The sequence below is a fragment of the Procambarus clarkii genome, chromosome 32 (genome assembly GCF_040958095.1).
Source record: "Procambarus clarkii isolate CNS0578487 chromosome 32, FALCON_Pclarkii_2.0, whole genome shotgun sequence".
Lineage (NCBI taxonomy): Eukaryota > Metazoa > Arthropoda > Malacostraca > Decapoda > Cambaridae > Procambarus > Procambarus clarkii.
The window spans coordinates 18,990,868-19,015,331 of NC_091181.1; the positions used below are offsets into that span (position 1 = coordinate 18,990,868).

The window sequence follows — 24,464 nt, forward strand, 5'->3', positions numbered from 1 at the left end:
AATCCTTTACACGTCTCAGCATGTTCGCCTCGCATCTTACTACGCTGTCTACTTTACATGTTGTAGCATGTTTTCCGCGCATCTTGATACCATCCCTTACAATCTCTCAATCCTTTACACGTCCCAGCATGTTCCCCCCGCCCAACTTTCAACCCTTTCTTACAATTTTCCTCCATCCCTCCGCTAAATGTTCTTACCCGTTCATTGCAGTCCACTACATATTCTCTATTCATCTTTGTACTAATTCGCAAAACTAGCCCTGAGGACAGAGTTGGACTCTCTGCGGGAGGAGGTGCGTCAGCTTAAAAAACAACGAGAAGTAACGAAGGAGGAGACCAGCAGTAAAGGGACCTCGTCTTGGAGAGTTGCGAAAGACAGGGGCCTTAAGAAGACTTTGATAAAGCCGCCTTCAAACGCCATAGCAACTTCAAATTCATTTGACGTTTTGGAGGACGAGTGCTGTGGAGAGACTGTGGATCGCGCAAAAGGGAAAGCAACGAAGAGAAAGGAAGCGCAGGCCCCTCAGAAAGTAAAGGAAGTACCTAAGCAAACATTAGTTGTGGGAGATTCCCAGATAAGGTATTTGGATAGAACGTTTTGTGCTAGAGATAGGGGGAACAGGTTAAGGGTTTGCTATCCCGGAGCTGGCATTGGTGATATTATAAACAACATGAATGATATTATGGCTGGTAATGGGAACAATCCCATTATTTGCATTAGCGTGGGAGGAAATGATGTTGGTCGAGTCAGGAGTGAGGAACTGATTCAGAGGTATAAAACAGCCATAGAGTTAGTTAGGAGCAAGGGAGGAATCCCGATCATATGTGGCATTCTTCCAAGAAAGGGAGTGGGAAATGAATGGATATCGAGGGCACTTGGTGTCAATTGCCGGCTGGAAAGATATTGCAAATCAAATGCAATATCTTTCATAGACAACTGGGAACACTTCTATGGAAGAAATGAAATGTATGCTCGTGATGGGGTGCATCTATCGAGAGCTGGGGTTGTTGCTGTTGCGAACTCGCTAGAAGAAGTGGTTAGAGGTGTTTGTTTGGGTTTAAACTGTTAGTAGATAGAGGTATGGGAATTGATTTGGAGGAAGGAGGTAATAAAAGTATGTGTTTGTGGGAGAAAGGAATTGGCAAAACGATCAGGGAAAGAGAAGGTCCGCAAAATAACAATTCACTTAGGGTATATTACACTAACAGTAGAAGTCTAAGAAATAAAATTAACGAATTAAATGCTCTTGTCTGCACAGAAAAAATAGATATTATTGCACTTACCGAAACGTGGATGAATGTAGAAAATAGAGAACTATTAGCTGAATATCAAATATATGGATTTAAACTATTTCACACAGATAGATATATTAGACGAGGAGGTGGAGTAGCCATATATGTTAGGGACAATTTGAAATGTAGTCTCAAAGAGGGAATCAAAACAGAGCCACACACAGAAACTATTTGGATTGAATTAAACGAAAAAGCTAATAATATTATAATAGGAGTAATATATAGGCCACCAAATTTAGACAGAATGGAAGCAAAGCATCTATGGGATGAAATATCTAGAGCATCTAGATCTAACAGTATTTATGTCATGGGTGACTTTAATTTTAGCGGAATAAACTGGTTGAACAAAACAGGGAATAGTGAAGCAGAAGATTTTCTAGAATTAATTGACGATTGCTTTCTTACGCAACACATTAAGGAACCAACACGGGAAAATAATATTTTAGATTTAGTGTTAACTAACAGGGAAACGCAAATTAATGACATCGAAATAGGGAGTGAGCTAGGGAGCAGTGATCACAAAGAAATCAGATTTAGCATAGAATGGAATAGACCAGTAGGAGAAAATTCTGTTAAAGTGCCAGATTTTCGAAAAGCTGATTTTAATAGCCTAAGAAATTTTTTGGGTCAAATTGATTGGAAAGGCTTGGGTATGGGGTGTGGGCCGGTCTTGGAGCGAGACATGAACCCAGCGATAGGTGACTTAAATGGGGATTTCGATGTGGATTCAATATATAACTTATTTAAGAATATTCTAAACAAAGCACAGGAACGTAGTATACCATACAAATTGAATAGATCGTATAATAATGACCCAAAGTGGATAACAAAGAATTTGAAGAAAATTATAGGTAAAAAGAGAGCTTGGTACAAAAGGATTAAAAATGGGGAGGTCACTTTAGAACAGGAATTCGTACAACTGGTTAGAAATGTTAAAAAAGAGATAAGGAAAGCAAAAAGAAACTATGAAGTTCGCATAGCAGGGCAAGCAAAGACAAATCCTAAAGGGTTTTTTCAGTTATATCGTACTAAGACTAGGGAAAGGATAGGTCCATTAAAAACTGAGACAGGTCAAATAACAGATAGTGATGAAGAGATGAGTAGTATTTTTAATAAATATTTTGTATCTGTATTTACTAAAGAGGAACTTAACAATATGCCTTCAGCCGAACAAGTCTATGTGGGTGGGGACGAGGACAGGTTGACGAGTTTAGCAGTTACCAGGGAGGATGTTCTTAAACAAATAGTAAAACTCAAACCAAACAAATCCCCAGGGCCGGATGAAGTGTTTGCTAGGGTGCTTAAAGAATGCAAAGAGGAGCTTTGTGACCCACTGTCAACCATATTTAATAAATCAATAGAGTCAGGCAGAGTGCCAGAGTTTTGGAAAGTTGCTAATGTGATACCAGTTTTTAAGAAAGGAGATAGATCACTTGCGTCTAACTATCGACCAATTAGCCTAACGTCTATTGTGGGAAAGTTACTCGAATCTATAATAGCAAATAAAATTCGTCTTCATCTTGAAAAACATAAATTAATAATTGAGTCGCAACATGGTTTTATAAATGGCCGTTCATGTTTAACAAATTTGTTATCTTTTTATTCTAGCATTGTTGAGGCAGTTGATAGTGGTAAGGATTGCGATGTTGTATACCTTGACTTTAGCAAAGCTTTTGATACAGTGCCACATGAAAGACTGATTAAAAAAATAGAGTCTCATGGTATTGGGGGTGCTGTATTGAGCTGGATTAGGGCATGGCTATACCAAAGGAAACAGAGAGTTAGTATAAATGGAATCAAGTCAGAGTGGGAAAATGTTGTAAGTGGAGTGCCTCAAGGCTCTGTCCTGGGACCTCTGTTGTTTATAATATATATAAATGATTTAGATTCAGGTTTGAGTAGCAACATTTGCAAATTTGCCGATGATACGAAAATCGGTAGGGAAATTAATTCGGAGGAGGACTCACTATCACTTCAAGTTGATCTAGATAGGGTTTTGAAATGGTCAAAGGATTGGCAGATGCAGTTTAATGCTAATAAATGTAAAGTTCTGAGGTTAGGTAATGATGATAGAGTTACAAGATACGAGCTAGATGGTGTTGTGATTGCGAAGTCGGATTGCGAAAGGGATCTGGGAGTTATGATTAGTAAGAATTTAAAACAAAAGGATCAATGCATAAATGTTCGTAATAAGGCAAATCGGACACTTGGATTTATTAATCGCAGCGTTAGTAACAAGACACCTGGTGTGGTTCTCAAGCTATATCTTGCTCTAGTTAGGCCCCATTTAGATTATGCAGTTCAGTTTTGGTCGCCATATTATAGAATGGATATAAATTCACTTGAACGTGTCCAGCGTAGGATGACTAAGTTAATTCCCCAAATTAGAAATCTTTCATATGAAGAAAGATTAACAAAGCTTAAGTTGCATTCACTGGAAAGGCGAAGAGTTAGGGGTGACATGATAGAGGTTTACAAGTGGATGAATGGACATAACCGGGGGGATATTAATAGGGTATTAAAAGTATCAACACAGGACAGAACACGAAACAATGGATATAAATTGGATAAGTTTAGATTTAGGAAAGACTTGGGTAAATACTGGTTCAGTAACAGGGTTGTTGATTTGTGGAACCAATTGCCGCGTAACATTGTGGAGGTGGGGTCCCTCGATTGTTTCAAGCACGGGTTGGACAAGTATATGAGTGGGATTGGGTGGTTATAGAATAGGAGCTGCCTCGTATGGGCCAATAGGCCTTCTGCAGTTACCTTTGTTCTTATGTTCTTATGTTCTTATGTTGTTTCTGTCATTTTAATAAGTAAGTAGATCATCGTTATTAACAACAACAACAACAACAGTAACATTACTAATTCACAGTGAGTTACTACAGAGCATTTAGTAGTTATCCATTTTTCAAATAAGGTCAATATAAATCATTCTAAGACATTTTCGTACAATTTAAGATACTTGCCTGTTCACTAGGTCATTACTTACAGTAGCATCTTAAGGCATTGTTTTCGTAACTCAGCTTTATTAAACATACACCTTCAATAGTCAAAGGAAACTTTTCTAGTCATTGTATTCAATATTTCCGTTAAACTTACTACAACATGTCATTATTCGGTTGCATAATTAAGTACTTGTTTTAGTCCCCCAATGTAATAAGCAAATTATTCTATTAAGGATATAAAAATCTTATTTAGAAGAGACATCGAGTTTATTACAACATTTAACATATACAGGTAATCAAGAAAATCATATAGAAGTGTTCAAGAAATCATATACAAGTGTTCAAGAAAATAATATACAGTTAATCATAGTAGTTATGCAATTATTCAAGAAATCATATACAGGTATTCAAGAAATCATATACAAGTGTTCAAAAAGCAATTGGATTTATTATATATAAAATATTTCCTCTACAAATTGGACAGCATTTCAGAGATAAAAGACAACCATAAGAACATAAGAACATAAGAACAAAGGAAACTGCAGAAGGCCTATTGGCCCATACGAGGCAGCTCCTATTTATAACCACCCAATCCCACTCATATACATGTCCAACCCATGCTTGAAACAATCAAGGTTAAACCTCCACAATGTAACGCGGCAATTGGTTCCACAAATCAACAACCCTGTTACTGAACCAGTATTTACCCAAGTCTTTCCTAAATCTAAACTTATCCAATTTATACCCATTGTTTCGTGTTCTGTCTTGTGTTGATACTTTTAATACCCTATTAATATCCCCTTTGTTATGTCCATTCACCCACTTGTAAACCTCTATCATGTCACCCCTAACTCTTCGCCTTTCCAGTGAATGCAACTTAAGCTTTGTTAATCTTTCTTCATATGAAAGATTTCTAATTTGGGGAATACACTTAGTCATCCTACGCTGGACACGTTCAAGTGAATTTATATCCATTCTATAATATGGCGACCAAAACTGAACTGCATAATCTAAATGGGGCCTGACTAGAGCAAGATATAGCTTGAGAACCACACCAGGTGTCTTGTTACTAACGCAGCGATTAATAAATCCAAGTGTCCGATTTGCCTTATTACGAACATTTATGCATTGATCCTTTTGTTTTAAATTCTTGCTAATCATAACTCCCAGATCCCTTTCGCAATTCGACTTCGCAATCTCAACACCATCTAGCTCGTATCTTGTAACCCTATCATCATTACCTAACCTCAGAACTTTACATTTATCAGCATTAAACTGCATCTGCCAATCCTTCGACCATTTCAAAACCCTATCTAGATCAACTTGAAGTGATAGTGAGTCCTCCTCCGAATTAATTTCCCTACCAATTTTCGTATCATCGGCAAATTTGCAAATGTTGCTACTCAAACCTGAATCTAAATCATTTATATATATTATAAACAACAGAGGTCCCAGGACAGAGCCCTGAGGCACCCCACTTACAACATTTTCCCACGCTGACTTGACTCCATTTATACTAACTCTCTGTTTCCTTTGGAATAGCCATGCCCTAATCCAGACAACCGCTGCATGTCACCATATGTTTACATGGTAGTATTACAATATTTATATTTTTATCCATACAAACTCTGCATAAAATATCTTCTTCCCAAGATTGTTCTGTACAGTCCTTGTTTTCAACAGTGCCATTACAAGTCTCCGGTAAGGTTTTCAATCCCAGATCTTCAGGCGTAACTTCTTGTTCCTCTTTATCATCAACTGCTTCATAAATTAAGTCCCGTACCCGTAAACAAATATCTGTACCCTCTTGCATATACCTCAACACTATTTCTAGACATCTACTTTGTATAATAAAAGGTAATAAATCTCTGGATTCCTTAAGGTACTCACTTAAAGCATATCTTATACTCTCAACAGGTATTAATTTTTGATGAATCAGATGTTTGAACTTATCCATACCCTCCATTAGGATATTAATTAAATTATTGTCTATAGGTTTTATAGGTAATGGTATTGTCAATCTAGCATTCTTAACAAATTCCTTGCCCCTTGCAAGAATAATGTAAGCACATTCTGGACTACATCTCGCATGTAACGTCCAAGGATCATCTTCTGGTCTCCAATTTCGTATTCCACAGGCGCAGTGGAATACGAAAACAATGCCTTAAGATGCTACTGTAAGTAATGACCTAGTGAACAGGCAAGTATCTTTAATTGTACGAAGATGTCTTAGAATGATTTATATTGACCTTATTTGAAAAATGGATAACTACTAAATGCTCTGTAGTAACTCACTGTGAATTAGTAATGTTACTGTTGTTGTTGTTGTTAATAACGATGATCTACTTACTTACTAAAATGACAGAAACAACTAGTTTTGCGAATTAGTACAAAGATGAATAGAGAATATGTAGTGGACTGCAATGAACGGGTAAGAACATTTAGCGGAGGGATGGAGGAAAATTGTAAGAAAGGGTTGAAAGTTGGGCGGGGGGAACAAGCTGGGACGTGTAAAGGATTGAGAGATTGTAAGGGATGGTATCAAGATGCGCGGAAAACATGCTACAACATGTAAAGTAGACAGCGTAGTGAGATGCGAGGCGAACATGCTGAGACGTGTAAAGGATTGAGAGAGATTGTAAGGGTTGGTACCAAGATGCGCGGAAAACATGCTACAACATGTAAAGTAGAAAAAGCGTAGTGAGTTGGGCGGTGAACACGCTAGGACTTGTAATGGATGGAAGGAGTTGGGCATATTTACATATGAGTCATGTTTAAATAAGATAGGGGACACAGTAATAGTTGTTTAAGTCTTCTATAAAATGGAAAGAACTAGAGAATATGTAAGACTAAGTACTGGTCTGAACCTGCAGAGAATATGCTATGAACGGGGAAAGAACGCAAATTAACAGCTACATTTAAATTTATGAGACTTGGATGAGACAGAGGAATGTGAGAGGGTAAATTTATGAGACTTGGATGAGACAGAGGAATGTGAGAGGGGATGAAAGATAATTACACAGGTCAGGGTTATGTGACTACTCGGATAAAGAGTTAGGCTGGAGATGGACTTGATTGAATATATTTATGTTCGATGATCTAAGGCTGAGGAAATGGAGCTTGGCTAATGCCTTGATTAATTTTACTACGTTAGAAGTAAGGTGATCTTAAATCTCAGGTGATTTAGTTGGAAATAAAGAACTTGTACAAAAGAACTAAGCTGGGGGACAAGAGTTGAAACTTGATAACTGAACTGGTTTTTATTTACTATGTCTGAAAATGTAGTTGGGTGTTTAAATCTCAGGTGGATTTGGACTGATAGTAATGAATTTACAGGAGTGAACTTGGACAGAGGACAAGAGCTAGAGTTTTATAATTGTTTACATCATATTTACTATGTCTGAAATACAGAGGGTAAAAATTTCAGGGAAATTGATGGGTTATTTACAAATATACGAGAGAGAACTAAGGTGGGGACGAGAGCTGGAGCTCGATAACTGTTTTGGTCTTATTTACGGTGTCTGAAATACAGAGGGTAAAAATTTCAGGGGAATTGATGGGTTATTTACAAATATACGAGAGAGAACTAATGTGGGGACGAGAGCTGGAGCTCAGTAACTGACTTGATCTTATTTACTAACTTTGAAGTATGTCTGCTTTAAATTTCGGGGAAAATTGATCTGTTACTAACGATCTTGTACAAATGAACTTAGCTGGGGGACAAGAGCTAGAGTTTGATAATTGTTTGCATTTACTAAACTACGTCTGAAATACAGAGGGTAGAAATTTCAGGGAATTTGATAGGATAATACCGAAGACACGAGAGGGAAGTAACGCGGGGGATGAGAACTGGAGCTCAGTAACTGACTTGATCTTATTTACTGTGTCTGAAATACAGAGGGTAAAAATTTCAAGGAATTTGATTAGGTATTAACGAAGATGTGCGAGGGAACTAAGGTGGAGGACAAGAGCTGGAGCTCGGTAACTAAATTACTGTATTGAACTACGTTTGAAATATGATTATTTTTAAATTTTAGAGAGATTGGATTGTTAGTATTCATTATACGACAGGGGACTAAGGCGGGGAATAGGAGCTGGAGCTCGATAACAAAATTATTGTATTTTAATTCGTTTGAAATAGCTGTGTTTTAAATCTCGAAGAAAATGATTGGATACTAAAGAAGATGTATTAGTAAAACTAAGGTGGGAACGTAAGCTAGACCCTGACTTTGTTTATATATGTAAAACTGACTAGTTTAATGAAAAGGAACTATGAATGAACAATATGAAGGATAGGGACGGTCCAGATATTATGGAGACGATGCCCGAAACGCTTTGCGTAATAGTGGCTTTAGGCATTGTATGCACTAGCTCTATCTATAAAGCCAACAAACTTTGTAAAATCTCTTTATGTATGTACCTTACCTAAATAAAATTATTATTATTATTATTATTATTAAGAGGTGACCTGCATGCGGCGTCTGGCTGACCGGCTAAAGTAAACACAGGTGCGGCGAGAGATTGTGAGGTAAGGGGGGGAGGGAGGGGTGTGATGTACGAGCAGGAGATGCAGGGGAAAGGCCGTGAAATGATTCAGATATATAGCAATATACTAGTTTCTAAGTAAGAATCCAACTTAAACATATACAGCCTAAATATCTGTTTATTATCGGTAGGAACTCTGAAAAAAAATTCTCCCATATGAACTCTTAACAAACTCGTAAGACATTATTTTCCTCATAAGAACGCTTAACAAACCTCTAAAATCTCAGAAATTATTTTCCTCATAAGAATTCCTTAATTCCAAATCTGTGACTGCCCAAATTCACCAAGAAACCCGAAAGCGCTACACGTGATATTTGAATTTCTACCATAAGAACTTTAACAAACTCGTATGACATTATTTTCATAATAAGAACTTTTAACAAACTTCTAAAATCTCGGAAATTATTTTTCTCATAAGAATTCCATAATTCCACATCTGTGACTCCCCAAATTTCCCTGAAAACCCCAAAGCGCTACACGGGATATTAGACCAGAAAACCCCCAAGCGCTACACGGGATATTGGACCTGAAAAAAAAAATACCCTGTGGCGCTTACTACACACTACTACTGACCCATTATGGGGGTGTAGCATCACTTTCATACTGACCCATTATGGGGGTGTTGAATTACTTTGTTATTGACCCAGTATGGGGGTGTAGCATCACTTTGACACTGTCCCATTATGAGGGTGTAGCATCACTTTGTTAGTGACCCATTATAGGTGTGTAGCATCACTTTGTTACTGACCCATTATGGGGGTGAAGCATCTCTTTGATATTGACCCATTATGGGTGTGTGGCATCACTTTGATACTGTCCTATTATAGGGGTGTAGCATCACTTTGATACTGTCCCATTATGGGGGTGTAGCATCACTTTGATACTGTCCCATTATGGCGGTGTAGCATCACTTTGATACTGACCCATTATGGGTGTGCAGCATCATTTTGTTACTGGCCCATTATGGGGGTGTAGCATCAGTTTGTTACTGTTCCATTATAGGGGAATAGCACCACTTTGATACTGTCCCATTATGGGAGTGTAGCATCACTTTGGTACTGACCCATTATGGGGGTGTAGCATCACTTTGATATTGACCCCTTATGGGGGTGAAGCATCACTTTGATACTGACCCATTATGGGGGTGTAGTAGTCTCTCTTTGATACTGACCCATTATAGGGCTGTAGCATCACTTTCATACTGACCCATTATGGGGGTGTACCAGCCTCACTTTGATACAGTCTCATTTTGGGGTGTAGCATCACTTTGATACTGACCCATTATGGGGGTGTGGCATCACTTTGATACTGTCCCATTATGGGGGTGTGACATCACTTTGATACTGACCCATTATGGGAGTGTACTAGCCTCACTTCGATACTGTCCCATTATGGGGGTTGTAGCATCACTTTGATACTGTCCCATTATGGGGTGTAGCATCACTTTGATATTGACCCATTATGGGGGTGTAGCTTCACTCTGATACTGACTCACTATTGGGGTGTGGCATCACTTTGATACTGACCCATTATGGGGGTGTAGCATCACTTTGATACTGACCCATTATGGGGGTGTAGCATCACTTTGTTACTTTCCCATTATGGGTGTGTGGCCTCTCTTTGATACTGACTCATTATGGGGGTGTAGCATCATTTTCATACCGACCCATTATGGGGGTGTAGCATCACTTTGATACTTTCCCATTATGAGGGTGTGGCATTACTTTGATAATGTCCCATTATGGGGGTGTGGCATCACTTTGATACTGTCCCATTATGGGGGTGTAACATCACTTTGATACTGTCCCATTATGGGGGTGTGGCATCACTTTGATACTGACCCATTATGGGGGTGTGGCATCACTTTGATACTGACCCATTATGGGGGTGTTGCATCACTTTGATGTAACACGTGTTAGGGTTCAGTTTGTTACATTGATTCTTACCCATTATGGGGGTGTGGCATCACTTTGATTACAAAGTGATGCCACACTTATGGGGTTGTAGCATCACTTTGATTCTTACCCATTATAGGGGTGTGGCATCACTTTAATACTGTCCCATTATGGGGGTGTGGCATCACTTTGATACTGTCCCATTATGGGGGTGTGACATCACGTTGACACTGACCCGTTATAGGGGTGTAGCATCACTTTGATACAGTCCTATTATGGGGGTGTAGCATCACTTTGATACTGACCTATTATGGGGGTGTTGCATCACTTTGATTCTGTCCCATTATGGGGGTGTGGCATCACTTTGATACTGTCCCATTATGGGGGTGTGGCATCACTTTGATACTGTCCCATTATGGGGGAGTGGCATCACTTTGATACTGTCCCATTATGGGGGTGTGGCATGACTTTGATACTGACCCATTATGGGGGTGTAGTATCACTTTGATACTGACCCAATTTGGGGGTGTAGCATCACTTTGATACTGACCCATTATGGGGGTGTAGCATCACTTTGATACCGACCCATTATGGGGGTGTAGCATCACTTTGATACTGTCCCATTATGGGGGTGTGGCATTACTTTGATAATGTCCCATTATGGGGGTTTGGCATCACTTTGATACTGTCCCATTATGGGGGTGTAGCATCACTTTGATACTGTTCCATTATGGCAGTGTAGCATCACTTTGATACTGACCCATTATCGGTGTGTAGCATCACTTTGTTACTTGCCCATTATGGGGGTGTAGCATCAGTTTGTTACTGTTCCATTATAGGGGAATAGCACCACTATGATACTGTCCCGTTATGGGAGTGTAGCATCACTTTGGTACTGACCCATTATGGGGGTGTAGCATCACTTTGATATTGACCCCTTATGGGGGTGTAGCACCACTTTGATACTGACCCATTATGGGGGTGTAGTAGCCTCTCTTTGATACTGACCCATTATGGGGGTGTGGCATCACTTTGATACTGTCCCATTATCGGGGTGTGGCATCACTTTGATACTGACCCATTATGGGAGTTTACTAGCCTCACTTCGATACTGTCCCATTATGGGGGTTGTAGCATCACTTTGATACTGTCCCATTATGGGGTGTAGCATCACTTTGATATTGACCCATTATGGGGGTGTAGCTTCACTCTGATACTGACTCATTATTGGGGTGTGGCATCACTTTGATACTGACCCATTATGGGGGTGTAGCATCACTTTGTTACTTTCCCATTATAGGTGTGTGGCCTCCCTTTGATACTGACTCATTATGGGGGTGTAGCATCACTTTGATACTGACCCATTATGGGGGTGTAGCATCACTTTGATACCGACCCATTATGGGGGTGTAGCATCACTTTGATACTGTCCCATTATGGGGGTGTGGCATTACTTTGATAATGTCACATTATGGGGGTTTGGCATCACTTTGATACTGTCCCATTATGGGGGTGTAGCATCACTTTGATACTGTCCCATTATGGGGGTGTGGCATCACTTTGATACTGACCCATTATGGGGGTGTGGCATCACTTTGATACTGACCCATTATGGGGGTGTTGCATCACTTTGATTCTTACCCATTATGGGGGTGTGGCATCACTTTGATTCTTACCCATTATAGGGGTGTGACATCACTTTAATACTGTCCCATTATGGGGGTGTGGCATCACTTTGATACTGTCCCATTATGGGGGTGTGACATCACTTTGACACTGACCCGTTATAGGGGTGTAGCATCACTTTGATACTGACCTATAATGGGGGTGTTGCATCACTTTGATTCTGTCCAATTATGGGAGCTTGGCATCACTTTGATACTGACATATTATGGGGGTGTTGCATCACTTTGATTCTGTCCCATTATGGGGGTGTGGCATCACTTTGATACTGTCCCATTATGGGGGTGTGGCATCACTTTGATACTGTCCAATTATGGGGGTGTGGCATCACTTTGATACTGTCCCATTATGGGGGTGTGGCATCACTTTGATACTGACCCATTATGGGGGTGTAGTATCACTTTGATACTGACCCAATTTGGGGGTGTAGCATCACTTTGACACTGTCCCATTATGGGGGTGTAGCATCACTTTGATACTGACCATTATGGGGGGTGTGGCATCTCTTTGATACTGACCATTATGGGGGTGTAGCATCACTTTGATACTGACTCATTATGGAGGTGTAGCATCAATTTGATACTGACTCATTATGGGGGTGTAGCATCACTTTGATACTGACCCATTATGGGGGTGTGGCATCACTCTGATACTGACCATTATGGGGGTGTGGCATCACTTTGATACTGACTATTATGGGGGTGTACCATCACTTTGATACTGACCATTATGGGGGTGTAGCATCACTTTGATACTGACCATTATGGGGGTGTAGCATGACTTTGATACAGACCATTATGGGGGTGTTGCATCACTTTGATACTGACCATTATGGGGGTGTAGCATCACTTTGATACTGACCCATTATGGGGGTGTTGAATTACTTAGTTATTGACCCAGTATGGGGGTGTAGCATCACTTTGACACTGTCCCATTGTGAGGGTGTAGCATCACTTTGTTACTGACCCATTATGGGTGTGTAGCATTACTTTGTTACTGACCCATTATGGGGGTGTAGCATCTCTTTGATATTTACCCATTATGGGTGTGTGGCATCACTTTGATACTGTCCTATTATAGGGGTGTAGCATCACTTTGATACTGTCCCATTATGGGGGTGTAGCATTACTTTGATATTGACCCATTATGGGGGTGTAGCTTCACTCTGATACTGACTCATTATTGGGGTGTGGCATCACTTTGATACTGACCCATTATGGGGGTGTAGCATCACTTTGATACTGACCCATTATGGGGGTGTAGCGTCACTTTGTTACTTTCCCATTATGGGTGTGTGGCCTCACTTTGATACTGACCCATTATGGGGGTGTAGCATCACTTTGATATCGACCGATTATGGGGGTGTAGCATCATTTTGATACTGTCCCATTATGGGGGTGTAGCATCACTTTGTTACTGACCCATTATAGGGGTGTAGCATCTCTTTGATATTTACCCATTATGGGTGTGTGGCATCACTTTGATACTGTCCTATTATAGGGGTGTAGCATCACTTTGATACTGTCCCATTATGGGGGTGTAGCATCACTTTGATACTGTCCCATTATGGCGGTGTAGCATCACTTTGATACTGACCCATTATGGGTGTGTAGCATCACTTTGTTACTGGCCCATTATGGGGGTGTAGCTTCAGTTTGTTACTGTTCCATTATAGGGGAATAGCACCACTTTGATACTGTCCCATTATGGGAGTGTAGCATCACTTTGGTACTGACCCATTATGGGGGTGTAGCATCACTTTAATATTGACCCCTTATGGGAGTGTAGCATCATTTTGATACTGATCCATTATGGGGGTGTAGTAGCCTCTCTTTGATACTGACCCATTATGGGGGTGTAGCATCACTTTGACACTGACCCATTATGGGGTGTACTAGCCTCACTTTGATACTAACCCATTATGGGGCTGTAGCATCACTTTTATACTGACCCATTATGGGGGTGTACCAGCCTCACTTTGATACTGTCCCATTTTGGGGTGTAGCATCACTTTGATACTGACCCATTATGGGGGTGTGGCATCACTTTGATACTGTCCCATTATGGGGGGTGTGGCATCACTTTGATACTGACCCATTATGGGATTGTACTAGCCTCACTTCGATACTGTCCCATTATGGGGGTTGTAGCATCACTTTGATACTGTCCCATTATGGGGTGTAGCATCACTTTGATATTGACCCATTATGGGGGTGTAGCTTCACTCTGATACTGACTCATTATTGGGGCGTGGCATCACTTTGATACTGACCCATTATGGGGGTGTAGCATTACTTTGATACTGACCCATTATGGGGGTGTAGCATCACTTTGTTACTTTCCCATTATGGGTGTGTGGCCTCACTTTGATACTGACTCATTATGGGGGTGTAGCATCACTTTGATACTGACCCATTATAGGGGTGTAGCATCACGTTGATACCGACCCATTATGGGGGTGTAGCATCACTTTGATACTGTCTTATTATGGGGGTGTGACATCACTTTGATACTGTCCCATTATGGGGTTGTAGCATCACTTTGATACTGTCCCATTATGGGGGTGTGGCATCCCTTTGATACTGACCCATTATGGGGGTGTGGCATCACTTTGATACTGACCCATTATGGGGGTGTTGCATCACTTTGATTCTTACCCATTATGGGGGTGTGGCATCACTTTGATTCTTACCCATTATAGGGGTGTGACATCATTTTAATACTGTCCCATTATGGGGGTGTGGCTTCACTTTGATACTGTCCAATTATGGGGGTGTGACATCACTTTGACACTGACCCGTTATAGGGGTGTAGCATCACTTTGATACTGTCCTATTATGGGGGTGTAGCATCACTTTGATACTGACCTATTATGGGGGTGTTGCATCACTTTGATTCTGTCCAATTATTGGAGCTTGGCATCACTTTGATACTGACATATTTTGGGGGTGTTGCATCACTTTGATTCTGTCCCATTATGGGGGTGTGGCATCACTTTGATACTGTCCCATTATGGGGGTGTGGCATCACTTTGATACTGTCCCATTATGGGAATGTGGCATCACTTTGATACTGTCCCATTATGGGGGTGTGGCATCACTTTGATACTGTCCCATTATGGGGGTGTGGCATCACTTTGATACTGACCCATTATGGGGGTGTAGTATCACTTTGATACTGACCCAATTTGGGGGTGTAGCATCACTTTGATACTGTCCCATTATGGGGGTGTAGCATCACTTTGATACTGACCCATTATGGGGGTGTGGCATCACTTTGATACTGACCATTATGGGGGTGTAGCATCACTTTGATACTGACCATTATGGGGGTGTAGCATCACTTTGATACTGACCATTATGGGGGTGTAGCATCACTTTGATACTGACCATTATGGGGGTGTAGCATCACTTTGATACTGACCATTATGGGGGTGTAGCATCACTTTGATACTGACCATTATAGGGGTGTAGCATCACTTTGATACTGACCATTATGGGGGTGTAGCATCACTTTGATACTGACCATTATGGGGGTGTAGCATCACTTTGATACTGTCTTATTATGGGGGTGTGGCATTACTTTGATAATGTCCCATTATGGGGGTGTGACATCACTTTGATACTGTCCCATTATGGGGTTGTAGCATCACTTTGATACTGTCCCATTATGGGGGTGTGGCATCCCTTTGATACTGACCCATTATGGGGGTGTGGCATCACTTTGATACTGACCCATTATGGGGGTGTTACATCACTTTGATTCTTACCCATTATGGGGGTGTGGCATCACTTTGATTCTTACCCATTATAGGGGTGTGGCATCATTTTAATACTGTCCCATTATGGGGGTGTGGCATCACTTTGATACTGTCCAATTATGGGGGTGTGACATCACTTTGACACTGACCCGTTATAGGGGTGTAGCATCACTTTGATACTGACCTATTATGGGGGTGTTGCATCACTTTGATTCTGTCCAATTATTGGAGCTTGGCATCACTTTGATACTGACATATTTTGGGGGTGTTGCATCACTTTGATTCTGTCCCATTATGGGGGTGTGGCATCACTTTGATACTGTCCCATTATGGGGGTGTGGCATCACTTTGATACTGTCCCATTATGGGAATGTGGCATCACTTTGATACTGTCCCATTATGGGGGTGTGGCATCACTTTGATACTGTCCCATTATGGGGGTGTAGCATCACTTTGATACTGACCCATTATGGGGATGTGGCATCACTTTGATACTGTCCCATTATGGGGGGTGTGGCATCACTTTGATACTGACCCATTATGGGATTGTACTAGCCTCACTTCGATACTGTCCCATTATGGGGGTTGTAGCATCACTTTGATACTGTCCCATTATGGGGTGTAGCATCACTTTGATATTGACCCATTATGGGGGTGTAGCTTCACTCTGATACTGACTCATTATTGGGGCGTGGCATCACTTTGATACTGACCCATTATGGGGGTGTAGCATTACTTTGATACTGACCCATTATGGGGGTGTAGCATCACTTTGTTACTTTCCCATTATGGGTGTGTGGCCTCACTTTGATACTGACTCATTATGGGGGTGTAGCATCACTTTGATACTGACCCATTATAGGGGTGTAGCATCACGTTGATACCGACCCATTATGGGGGTGTAGCATCACTTTGATACTGTCTTATTATGGGGGTGTGACATCACTTTGATACTGTCCCATTATGGGGTTGTAGCATCACTTTGATACTGTCCCATTATGGGGGTGTGGCATCCCTTTGATACTGACCCATTATGGGGGTGTGGCATCACTTTGATACTGACCCATTATGGGGGTGTTGCATCACTTTGATTCTTACCCATTATGGGGGTGTGGCATCACTTTGATTCTTACCCATTATAGGGGTGTGACATCATTTTAATACTGTCCCATTATGGGGGTGTGGCTTCACTTTGATACTGTCCAATTATGGGGGTGTGACATCACTTTGACACTGACCCGTTATAGGGGTGTAGCATCACTTTGATACTGTCCTATTATGGGGGTGTAGCATCACTTTGATACTGACCTATTATGGGGGTGTTGCATCACTTTGATTCTGTCCAATTATTGGAGCTTGGCATCACTTTGATACTGACATATTTTGGGGGTGTTGCATCACTTTGATTCTGTCCCATTATGGGGGTGTGGCATCACTTTGATACTGTCCCATTATGGGGGTGTGGCATCACTTTGATACTGTCCCATTATGGGAATGTGGCATCACTTTGATACTGTCCCATTATGGGGGTGTGGCATCACTTTGATACTGTCCCATTATGGGGGTGTGGCATCACTTTGATACTGACCCATTATGGGGGTGTAGTATCACTTTGATACTGACCCAATTTGGGGGTGTAGCATCACTTTGATACTGTCCCATTATGGGGGTGTAGCATCACTTTGATACTGACCCATTATGGGGGTGTGGCATCACTTTGATACTGACCATTATGGGGGTGTAGCATCACTTTGATACTGACCATTATGGGGGTGTAGCATCACTTTGATACTGACCATTATGGGGGTGTAGCATCACTTTGATACTGACCATTATGGGGGTGTAGCATCACTTTGATACTGACCATTATGGGGGTGTAGCATCACTTTGATACTGACCATTATAGGGGTGTAGCATCACTTTGATACTGACCATTATGGGGGTGTAGCATCACTTTGATACTGACCATTATGGGGGTGTAGCATCACTTTGATACTGTCTTATTATGGGGGTGTGGCATTACTTTGATAATGTCCCATTATGGGGGTGTGACATCACTTTGATACTGTCCCATTATGGGGTTGTAGCATCACTTTGATACTGTCCCATTATGGGGGTGTGGCATCCCTTTGATACTGACCCATTATGGGGGTGTGGCATCACTTTGATACTGACCCATTATGGGGGTGTTACATCACTTTGATTCTTACCCATTATGGGGGTGTGGCATCACTTTGATTCTTACCCATTATAGGGGTGTGGCATCATTTTAATACTGTCCCATTATGGGGGTGTGGCATCACTTTGATACTGTCCAATTATGGGGGTGTGACATCACTTTGACACTGACCCGTTATAGGGGTGTAGCATCACTTTGATACTGACCTATTATGGGGGTGTTGCATCACTTTGATTCTGTCCAATTATTGGAGCTTGGCATCACTTTGATACTGACATATTTTGGGGGTGTTGCATCACTTTGATTCTGTCCCATTATGGGGGTGTGGCATCACTTTGATACTGTCCCATTATGGGGGTGTGGCATCACTTTGATACTGTCCCATTATGGGAATGTGGCATCACTTTGATACTGTCCCATTATGGGGGTGTGGCATCACTTTGATACTGTCCCATTATGGGGGTGTGGCATCACTTTGATACTGACCCATTATGGGGGTGTAGTATCACTTTGATACTGACCCAATTTGGGGGTGTAGCATCACTTTGATACTGTCCCATTATGGGGGTGTAGCATCACTTTGATACTGATCATTATGGGGGGTGTGGCATCACTTTGATACTGACCATTATGGGGGTGTAGCATCACTTTGATACTGACTCATTTTGGGGGTGTAGCATCACTTTGATACTGACCCATTATGGGGTGTAGCATCACTTTGATACTGACTCATTATGGGGGTGTAGCATCACTTTGATACTGACCCATTATGGGGGTGTGGCATCACTTTGATACTGACCATTATGGGGGTGTAGCATCACTTTGATACTGACCATCATGGGGGAGTAGCATCACTTTGATACTGACCATTATGGGGGTGTAGCATCACTTTGATACTGACCATTATGGGGGTGTAGCATCACTTTGATACTGATCATTATGGGGGGTGTGGCATCACTTTGATACTGACCATTATGGGGGTGTAGCATCACTTTGATACTGACTCATTTTGGGGGTGTAGCATCACTTTGATACTGACCCATTATGGGGTGTAGCATCACTTTGATACTGACTCATTATGGGGGGTGTGGCATCACTTTGATACTGACCATTATGGGGGTGTAGCATCACTTTGATACTGACTCATTTTGGGGGTGTAGCATCACTTTGATACTGACCCATTATGGGGTGTAGCATCACTTTGATACTGACTCATTATGGGGGTGTAGCATCACTTTGATACTGACCCATTATGGGGGTGTGGCATCACTTTGATACTGACCCATTATGGGGGTGTAGCGTCACTTTGTTACTTTCCCATTATGGGTGTGTGGCCTCACTTTGATACTGACCCATTATGGGGGTGTAGCATCACTTTGATATCGACCGATTATGGGGGTGTAGCATCATTTTGATACTGTCCCATTATGGGGGTGTAGCATCACTTTGTTACTGACCCATTATAGGGGTGTAGCATCTCTTTGATATTTACCCATTATGGGTGTGTGGCATCACTTTGATACTGTCCTATTATAGGGGTGTAGCATCACTTTGATACTGTCCCATTATGGGGGTGTAGCATCACTTTGATACTGTCCCATTATGGCGGTGTAGCATCACTTTGATACTGACCCATTATGGGTGTGTAGCATCACTTTGTTACTGGCCCATTATGGGGGTGTAGCTTCAGTTTGTTACTGTTCCATTATAGGGGAATAGCACCACTTTGATACTGTCCCATTATGGGAGTGTAGCATCACTTTGGTACTGACCCATTATGGGGGTGTAGCATCACTTTGATATTGACCCCTTATGGGAGTGTAGCATCATTTTGATACTGATCCATTATGGGGGTGTAGTAGCCTCTCTTTGATACTGACCCATTATGGGGGTGTAGCATCACTTTGACACTGACCCATTATGGGGTGTACTAGCCTCACTTTGATACTAACCCATTATGGGGCTGTAGCATCACTTTTATACTGACCCATTATGGGGGTGTACCAGCCTCACTTTGATACTGTCCCATTTTGGGGTGTAGCATCACTTTGATACTGACCCATTATGGGGGTGTGGCATCACTTTGATACTGTCCCATTATGGGGGGTGTGGCATCACTTTGATACTGACCCATTATGGGATTGTACTAGCCTCACTTCGATACTGTCCCATTATGGGGGTTGTAGCATCACTTTGATACTGTCCCATTATGGGGTGTAGCATCACTTTGATATTGACCCATTATGGGGGTGTAGCTTCACTCTGATACTGACTCATTATTGGGGCGTGGCATCACTTTGATACTGACCCATTATGGGGGTGTAGCATTACTTTGATACTGACCCATTATGGGGGTGTAGCATCACTTTGTTACTTTCCCATTATGGGTGTGTGGCCTCACTTTGATACTGACTCATTATGGGGGTGTAGCATCACTTTGATACTGACCCATTATAGGGGTGTAGCATCACTTTGATACCGACCCATTATGGGGGTGTAGCATCACTTTGATACTGTCTTATTATGGGGGTGTGACATCACTTTGATACTGTCCCATTATGGGGTTGTAGCATCACTTTGATACTGTCCCATTATGGGGGTGTGGCATCCCTTTGATACTGACCCATTATGGGGGTGTGGCATCACTTTGATACTGACCCATTATGGGGGTGTTGCATCACTTTGATTCTTACCCATTATGGGGGTGTGGCATCACTTTGATTCTTACCCATTATAGGGGTGTGACATCATTTTAATACTGTCCCATTATGGGGGTGTGGCTTCACTTTGATACTGTCCAATTATGGGGGTGTGACATCACTTTGACACTGACCCGTTATAGGGGTGTAGCATCACTTTGATACTGTCCTATTATGGGGGTGTAGCATCACTTTGATACTGACCTATTATGGGGGTGTTGCATCACTTTGATTCTGTCCAATTATTGGAGCTTGGCATCACTTTGATACTGACATATTTTGGGGGTGTTGCATCACTTTGATTCTGTCCCATTATGGGGGTGTGGCATCACTTTGATACTGTCCCATTATGGGGGTGTGGCATCACTTTGATACTGTCCCATTATGGGAATGTGGCATCACTTTGATACTGTCCCATTATGGGGGTGTGGCATCACTTTGATACTGTCCCATTATGGGGGTGTGGCATCACTTTGATACTGACCCATTATGGGGGTGTAGTATCACTTTGATACTGACCCAATTTGGGGGTGTAGCATCACTTTGATACTGTCCCATTATGGGGGTGTAGCATCACTTTGATACTGACCCATTATGGGGGTGTGGCATCACTTTGATACTGACCATTATGGGGGTGTAGCATCACTTTGATACTGACCATTATGGGGGTGTAGCATCACTTTGATACTGACCATTATGGGGGTGTAGCATCACTTTGATACTGACCATTATGGGGGTGTAGCATCACTTTGATACTGACCATTATGGGGGTGTAGCATCACTTTGATACTGACCATTATAGGGGTGTAGCATCACTTTGATACTGACCATTATGGGGGTGTAGCATCACTTTGATACTGACCATTATGGGGGTGTAGCATCACTTTGATACTGTCTTATTATGGGGGTGTGGCATTACTTTGATAATGTCCCATTATGGGGGTGTGACATCACTTTGATACTGTCCCATTATGGGGTTGTAGCATCACTTTGATACTGTCCCATTATGGGGGTGTGGCATCCCTTTGATACTGACCCATTATGGGGGTGTGGCATCACTTTGATACTGACCCATTATGGGGGTGTTACATCACTTTGATTCTTACCCATTATGGGGGTGTGGCATCACTTTGATTCTTACCCATTATAGGGGTGTGGCATCATTTTAATACTGTCCCATTATGGGGGTGTGGCATCACTTTGATACTGTCCAATTATGGGGGTGTGACATCACTTTGACACTGACCCGTTATAGGGGTGTAGCATCACTTTGATACTGACCTATTATGGGGGTGTTGCATCACTTTGATTCTGTCCAATTATTGGAGCTTGGCATCACTTTGATACTGACATATTTTGGGGGTGTTGCATCACTTTGATTCTGTCCCATTATGGGGGTGTGGCATCACTTTGATACTGTCCCATTATGGGGGTGTGGCATCACTTTGATACTGTCCCATTATGGGAATGTGGCATCACTTTGATACTGTCCCATTATGGGGGTGTGGCATCACTTTGATACTGTCCCATTATGGGGGTGTGGCATCACTTTGATACTGACCCATTATGGGGGTGTAGTATCACTTTGATACTGACCCAATTTGGGGGTGTAGCATCACTTTGATACTGTCCCATTATGGGGGTGTAGCATCACTTTGATACTGATCATTATGGGGGGTGTGGCATCACTTTGATACTGACCATTATGGGGGTGTAGCATCACTTTGATACTGACTCATTTTGGGGGTGTAGCATCACTTTGATACTGACCCATTATGGGGTGTAGCATCACTTTGATACTGACTCATTATGGGGGTGTAGCATCACTTTGATACTGACCCATTATGGGGGTGTGGCATCACTTTGATACTGACCATTATGGGGGTGTAGCATCACTTTGATACTGACCATCATGGGGGTGTAGCATCACTTTGATACTGACCATTATGGGGGTGTAGCATCACTTTGATACTGACCATTATGGGGGTGTAGCATCACTTTGATACTGATCATTATGGGGGGTGTGGCATCACTTTGATACTGACCATTATGGGGGTGTAGCATCACTTTGATACTGACTCATTTTGGGGGTGTAGCATCACTTTGATACTGACCCATTATGGGGTGTAGCATCACTTTGATACTGACTCATTATGGGGGGTGTGGCATCACTTTGATACTGACCATTATGGGGGTGTAGCATCACTTTGATACTGACTCATTTTGGGGGTGTAGCATCACTTTGATACTGACCCATTATGGGGTGTAGCATCACTTTGATACTGACTCATTATGGGGGTGTAGCATCACTTTGATACTGACCCATTATGGGGGTGTGGCATCACTTTGATACTGTCCTATTATGGGGGTGTGGCATTGCTGACCACTGTCCCTCACCTCTCACAGTAATGTCCTGGTACTGTACAGCAGCCCACCTCCCTGGTCCACCGCCCTCACTTCTCACACAACACAATAAGAGGAGCCTCCAACATTGTACACAATTTTGGTACTCGTCATAAGTAACAAATGTGACGAAGATTAACTGTCAGTCAGTTTGACGGATACAAAATTAGAGTAAATTCTAACACAAAAATCATCTTCAAAAAATTTTCATTAAAATATATAAATATTTCAGTAGGCCTAACAAGAACATCCTCAAAACTTTTGTAAATATATAATTCCGAGTGTTTATATAGTGTTGACAGCAGCAGTCAACAGTGTATTGTCGAGCCTTACCTGAACGACGGTCAACACAAGAATTCAATACAGTGTAGTGAAGAGCCTTACCTGACCGACGGTCAACACTAGCAGTCAATACAGTGTAGTGTAGAGCCTTACCTGACCGACGGTCAACACAAGCAGTCAATACAGTGTAGTGTAGAGCCTTACCTGAGCGACGGTCAAGGCGGTACTGGGGAGGACCGCCGCCGCCACCATTCTCACCTTGGAGGCGGGTCGGCGGCGGTGTTGCCATACTGCGCCTCCAAATAAATATTTTACTCTCATTGTGTTTTTATAAATTATAAAGGTAGAAATATCATGACGCCTAAAGATTAATATGCATTGCAAATGTTACATGTTATGAATTATAATCTATATCAAGGGGCAATTTATTTGTTTTCTTTTTTCTAATATTACTTAATTGTAAAACTTAAATTTAAAAAACTTTGCATCCAAGTACATATTCGTGTTTTTCAATACTATGGACAATTATGCAATTTTTCACCTTTGTCACGCACCTCCCTCATAGGTGCGTTCTAATCTAAATATCCTCAGTCTTCATCATTCATGCTGTATGCACACTGACATTGGCCCTGAGCTAAATCTTCTATCACATATCTACAACTGTAACACCATAAATGTTTGTACTTAATATTTCACATACAACGTACAGGATATTGGCGGCGCCAGGCTGTCGGCTCACACCATTCGAATGTTAATTGTCACTGGTTGTCTTTAT

At 41.7% G+C, this 24,464-nt stretch overlaps 1 protein-coding gene across 3 annotated transcripts in view; it reads right to left on the reverse strand.

Annotated features, from left to right (window-relative positions):
- The window catches only part of LOC123751508 (carbonyl reductase [NADPH] 3), a 105,815-nt gene extending 81,830 nt beyond the window's left edge, over positions 1-23,985 (reverse strand). Inside the window, exon 1 of one of the 3 annotated variants that reach the window (XM_069334986.1) lies at positions 23,894-23,985. In XM_069334986.1, coding sequence (XP_069191087.1) covers positions 23,894-23,941 — 48 coding nt within the window. In that variant the 5' untranslated portion in view covers positions 23,942-23,985. Of the gene's footprint in view, positions 1-23,791 lie in introns of all 3 variants that reach the window. The other 2 variants (XM_069334987.1, XM_069334988.1) reach the window with 2 other exon arrangements.
- Positions 23,986-24,464: the final 479 nt, after the last annotated feature.